At 52.6% G+C, this 6,000-nt stretch overlaps 1 protein-coding gene across 1 annotated transcript in view; it reads right to left on the reverse strand.

Annotated features, from left to right (window-relative positions):
• Window positions 1–5,695, reverse strand: part of VAT1 (vesicle amine transport 1) — a 33,766-nt gene extending 28,071 nt beyond the window's left edge. Inside the window, exon 1 of the mRNA XM_080976919.1 lies at window positions 5,190–5,695. Coding sequence (XP_080833045.1) covers window positions 5,190–5,612 — 423 coding nt within the window. The 5' untranslated portion in view covers window positions 5,613–5,695. The remainder of the gene's footprint in view (window positions 1–5,189) is intronic.
• Window positions 5,696–6,000: the final 305 nt, after the last annotated feature.

The following is a 6,000-nucleotide window of genomic DNA, read 5'->3' on the forward strand; positions in this document are numbered from 1 at the left end:
CACAGTTGGGAGCCAAGTGCAGGATGAGGACTGTTAAGTTGTGGGTGAACATATCAGACGACACAGCAATTCTTCAAACAGCTCTTATTTATTCACAGACCCAGAACAGAACTGAACTGAAGGGTTCAGCCAGCCTGCTTATATAGAGCTCCACTACAACGCAACAGTAACAACTTTCTATAACTATCCAATCACTGAATGTCACTTTCAATTCCTTATTTGAATATGTGGACCTGAGTGAAAACTATCTACAGTATCCCCCTGTTGGCCCAGGGTGAGAACTTCAGTACATAACAGGGACCAAAGGTGGACAATTTACTCCAAGGTGTACGATTACCCTTCCCCTAACACCCATTCACTCCAGTACCCACCTGGGTATCCTGGAGGTTGTCCCAGGGACCTTCCGCTCTGCCCGTGGGGTACAGTCCTTCCCCATTAACTCAGCAATCCCATAAGCCACTCTATGAATCATCACTGGTCAGAAGAGAAGGTAGCTGGATCAGGCCGGGAAGGAGGCACAGCACAATGAGACTGCAGGACATTCTCTCCACACACACACACCCCAAGCTCATTGGCCACTTCTTCTAGTCCAAAGATGCAACCCGTGGAACTGTCGCCAGGTAGCTAGATCACCTGGTCTCCTCCAAAGATGCTTTCAAGGGCTGCCTCTAAAGACACAGTTGACCAAACAAAGGAACTTGAGGGGCGGTGGCTCGCAGAGGGCAAAAAAGGAAGCAGGTTGGCGGCTGAATTACCCATAATCAGTTTGAAGTAACCAGGCAACTCTCTGCTTGCAAGATAGGCGCTCAGCCAACGAACTTGGTTGCCAAGGTGACTTTCAAGTAGGTTGGCCGCCTTAACTGGTCCAACTGGTGTTTCAATGTTCTGGTCCAATTTATTTTGAACCTTTGGGGCCTTTCAGTAAGGACAAAGCCTGCCTAGAAATCCATGGGCTAGGACTTCTACATATTATTGCAACTATTCAAATTCCAGGCCAGGGTATGCCATAGTTCTTCGACCGGAATAAAACCAGAACATAGGGCCAAATTTACGAAGACTTGCATGTAATTGACTCCGGAAAGCTCTGGTTGCAAAACTGGAGGTTTTTGAGGCATATCTCCAATGCTATAGGAATTATACTTTACAAATCTATATATATATATTCAGGTCTTGCTGAACCAGAATGATGGAAATCTCATATCCCATGCTGAATTCACTACTGCCTCTAAAATTGTGGTGTTGAATTGGTCATCTTACGTCGGAAGATACCTCACGCCGAAGTTAGAGCCTTGGCCCATATTCTAGGTTGTTGCTTTTGTTTTGCAGGTATATTCCGCATCATATCATTAATGCAACAGTGGCGGAGTTATACTGGACTGTCTGCACATCCACTTTATTATTCCCACTTTATTATTTGTCCCACAATGTGTTATTGCATTATTGCTTTGCACTACAGTACAATGACTGCAGGACGCACACTTGTGGTATGAAAAGATACCACATTTCAGGAAATGAAAAGACTGGAGATGAAGCAAAATAGAAAAAAAATCCTTCCAGTAGCACCTTTAAGACCAACTAAGTTAGTTCTTGGTATGAGCTTTCGTGTGCAAGCACACTTCTTCAGATACACTGAAACAGAAGTTGCCAGATCCTTCTATATAGTGAGAAGGTGGGGAGGGGTATTACTCAGAAGGGTGGTGGGAATGGGAGATTGGCAGATAGCTGGGATGAGCCTGCTGACGACTCTTAACGACTGCAATGGGTCTTACAGGAAAAGGCAAGGGGTGAGAAGGTGAGAAATGGCTTAGTCATGTATAATGGGATATATAATGGGATACATGACTAAGCCATTTCTCACCTTCTCACCCCTTGCCTTTTCCTGTAAGACCCATTACAGTCGTTAAGAGTCGTCAGCAGGCTCATCCCAGCTATCTGCCAATCTCCCATTCCCACCACCCTTCTGAGTAATACCCCTCCCCACCTTCTCACTATATAGAAGGATCTGGCAACTTCTGTTTCAGTGTATCTGAAGAAGTGTGCTTGCACACGAAAGCTCATACCAAGAACTAACTTAGTTGGTCTTAAAGGTGCTACTGGAAGGATTTTTTTTATTTTGACTATGGCAGACCAACACGGCTACCTATCTGTAACTGGAGATGAAGCAGTATGTCTGCCGCAAAACCTTCGCAGGTGAAGACAGTATCGAGAGTGGGATCGTGTATAACCATCATGAGGGCAAATCATTATGAACGCAGCATTAAAAGGATGTCTGCAGAGGCCGTCGCTCGGTGTTGCCGCTAAAGTGACTGGCAAGAACTCTCCAGTGCTCTTCAGGCAGACCTGTCTCCTGGCCTGACCTGGAGATGGCAGAGATTGGACCAGGAACCTTCTGCATCCAACCTTGAAGCTCTATGGCCCCTCCCATCTGACCTCTTCTTAGCCTCTTCAAAGAACAACAGAATACTATAGGCCTTGTTTCTGGGGTTCTGTTGGAACGCAGCCAGTAAAACAGGTTCAAAACTGGCTTTTTGTGGTGAAAACCCAGGGACCAAACCCTGTACTTTTCAAGACAGGAAGCAGAAACCAGCAGGGCTTTTCATCGCAAGATTAGCTAATTTGAAGAACCATACTGAAGACACCCAAGTCTTAATTACCACTTATCAAGTGGCAATGATGAAAACGGTTGCACATCAAGTTTACTGAAGAAATCCATGGCAATCCAGCAATCTCTCTGAATTTGCAAAGGAGTCCTATTCTTCTCAAGCAACGGCGTGCAAAGGAAAGCGGGCCTGCCTGATCCTTGCAAAAATAAAACCTTGAAGGAAGCTTCAACGTGCTTTGCCTCCAGTTTGAAAGCAATCGATACCAGAAAATATTTGAAATTGCTATGTTTTTATGATTACGCCCACGCCCTTGGAGAGTCTGGCTACAGAAGCTAATGGAATTTGCAGGTAAGCCACTGCTCACTGCACACCAAAGGGATGTTCATATAAACAGCCATGACAAGGGGGAGGGAGAGTGGTCACAACCAGAGGCCACGCCCCACAACAACGGATGCTCGGCAACGTGGAGAACGGGCTCCTCCATGCAATGGGAGAACCTGGGCCACTTATAATCTTCCCTTGGGTGCAGAGCTCCACATAAGTCCATCAGGATGAATGCCTGTGTGGTGCAGTGGTTAGCGTGTTGGACTAGGACCTGGGAGATGTGGGTTCAAATCCCCACAGACCCACGAAACTCACTGGGTAATCCTGGGACCTCCCAAGGTTGTGGTGAGGATTGAATGGGATTGGGGAGGGGGAGAACCACTTACGCCACCTTGAGGTCGGGGTGGTGGCAGCACGGAAGCAGGATAGGAACAAAAATTAATTAAAAAATGTGCATAGGGCCCCTTTTCATAGCTCCAGGGTTCTTTTAAAGTATTAACAGGGTTCGCCTGAATTCTCCCTCAAGTCTCCGGGAATGCCTTTGAGGTGAAGCAGAAGTTGCGGATAAGGTCCCCGCCCTCCTATATGCCCCCCAAAAACCCATATGAGTTAAGATTTGCTTTATTTTCTCTTTTGCACTCACAGCCTCAAGCTTTTAAGTCACATGATTAATGAACTGGTTGAGATAACCGGTACACTTAAAATACACACCTCACCTTATAACCGTGTGCCATACGAACACACAGAAAAGAAGCAGGAACAGGTACAGTGGTACCTCTGGTTACGTGCTTAATTCGTTCCGGAGGTCCGTTCTTAACCTGAAACTGTTCTTAAACTGAAGCACCACTTTAGCTAATGGGGCCTCCTGATGGTGTTGCGCGCGATTTCTGTTCTCATCCTGAAGCAAAGGTCTTAACCCAAGGTACTATTTCTGGGTTAGCGGAGTTTGTAACCTGAAGCGTATGTAACCTGAAGCATATGTAACCCGAGGTACCACTGTATTGCTATATTTCTCGAATGAGCCTTATTAGTGTTACAAAGCTTACTGCCAAAATAGTGGCTGTGGGGAAAACTGAGGTGACAGGGTGGGATAAATTAACCCCTCAGATGCAGGGTGGCGGCAGCGGCTGTTATTTAGAAAATAAATAAATACTTAATCTCTCGGAAGAACCCTCTGTGGAGACCCTGGAGAAGGAAGGGATTGTAAACAGCAGCCACCAAAAGAAACTCTGCATCTCTTCCCACTGACGTGCAGCTCCCTGCACAACACACAGTGGGGTGTGTGGGTCCATAACCCCAGTCACCAGGGTGCGGTTGTCCCCCTCCGAAGAACATGACAAACTCCAGCCTCCTTCCCATCCTGCTGAGCGTATGCTGTGCTCCAGGCATGTGCAGAGTGCACCACAGCATCTGGGACCACCCTCTGTTGCTGCTGCGCCACCCCCAAATCCCAAGGCTGTGGGGAGAAGGTGGGGCTGTGTCATTTCCACATTGCATTTCTGGACATCTAGGGCAGATGCGAAGGAATGACCCCACCCCACAAGCCCGAGGCAAAGCATGAGATCAGGAACAAAGCCCCGTGCCTCTTGCATAAGCGGGAGGGAGGCGTGATCCTGCCCCCCCAAAAAAAACCGAAAGCATTTCGGTCGTCTCCCCAAGCCAGCCAAGACGTAGACACTCCCTGCCCTAGGCAGTCTTCCTGCCCACATCTCCCCCAATCTTTCCCCTTCTGGGTGGGTCCCGGATCGCACCCTCTTCTCGTGGGGGTGGGGGGCTCCTGAGTCCCTTCTCCCTGGGGCGCCCACTTCAGCTGAAGGTGGAGAGGGGGCGCCCCCTCCCACGCACCCGCACCCCACCCTTCCATTGTCTCAGCTCCACGCCCACTTTCCAGACAGGTAGAACCCCTGGGGCGGGAGGGGATCGCGCCCATCTCTCGACCCCCCCCCCACTCCTTGCAGGGCAGGATCCTTCGCCTCGCCACGTTTCTTTCTCCTCCCAGCCCCTCCCGTTAGCTCCCTAAGGTTAGGCACCTTCTCCAGCTCCACCCTCGAACCTTCGGGTTCCCCACGGGTGAGGGGGGCTGCGCGCCCACGTACCCCCCCCCCGCCCACGCATCCAGCTGCCCTCCTGGGGGGGGCTGCTCCTCCTCCGCTCCCCCTGCCCCGCCACGCCCACCCTTCCCTGCACTGCGGGGGAAAGGAAGCAGAGTCCGCGCCCAGCCGCCGTCGAACCGGAGACGCTTCCCCCCCCCTCGACACCCACCTTGGGGCTGGAGACGCCCTCGCCCACGGCCAAGACGGTGCCGGCCGCCTCCATGCCCGGGCTGAAGGGCAGCGGCGGCAGCCTGTCGTACACCCCCTGTCGGGCCAGCAGATCCGCGAAGTTGAGCCCGCAGGCGCGCACCTCGACGCTGACTTGGCCCGCGGCCGGGCTGGGCTCGGCCGCGGGCAGCTGGCGCGTCTGCACCTTCACTTTCTCGTAGCCGCCGAAGCTGCTCAGCACCAGCGCCCGGTACTGGCGCCCGGGAGCAGCGGCGGCAGCAGCCGCCTCCGACGGGGCCCCCGCAGCCTTGCCCTCCTGGGCGGGCTGCGCTGCCGGAGTGGCTTCTTGCTGCTGCTCCGGTGGCGCCGCGGTGGCGCTTTGCGGGGCGCCCGCGTCGCCCCCGGCCGCCTCTTCCCCGGACATGGCAGCTTCGGAGCTGGCAGAGAGCCGTCGGGCGCGCAGATACTGCTGCTGCTGCTGCTGCGAGGGCGAGAGAGAGAAGGCGAGGAGGGCGCGGCTGGCCAGATGCGTAAAACAGCTGGAGAGGGGAGGCGGCGCGCAAGAGCCGGAGCTGGAAGCGGGCGCGGAGCGGCGGCGGGAAGGAAAACCCGGGGAGCGGAGCCGGGGACTGCCTCCCTCCCTCCCTCCTTCCGTCAATCCTGGACGCCCACTCGGCTTGGCTGCCAGGAAGCGAGGCGGAGACTGGAAGGAGGAGGCTGGGTGTGCCTTTCTGACGCAAAATGCAGCCAGCTTCTCCTCCCATGGCGTTTACTCCCAAGTAAGTGCGTGCTGATGCGCGTTTACCTAGGAG

Source organism: Podarcis pityusensis, assembly GCF_964106645.2.
Source record: "Podarcis pityusensis genome assembly, chromosome: 13".
NCBI lineage: Eukaryota > Metazoa > Chordata > Lepidosauria > Squamata > Lacertidae > Podarcis > Podarcis pityusensis.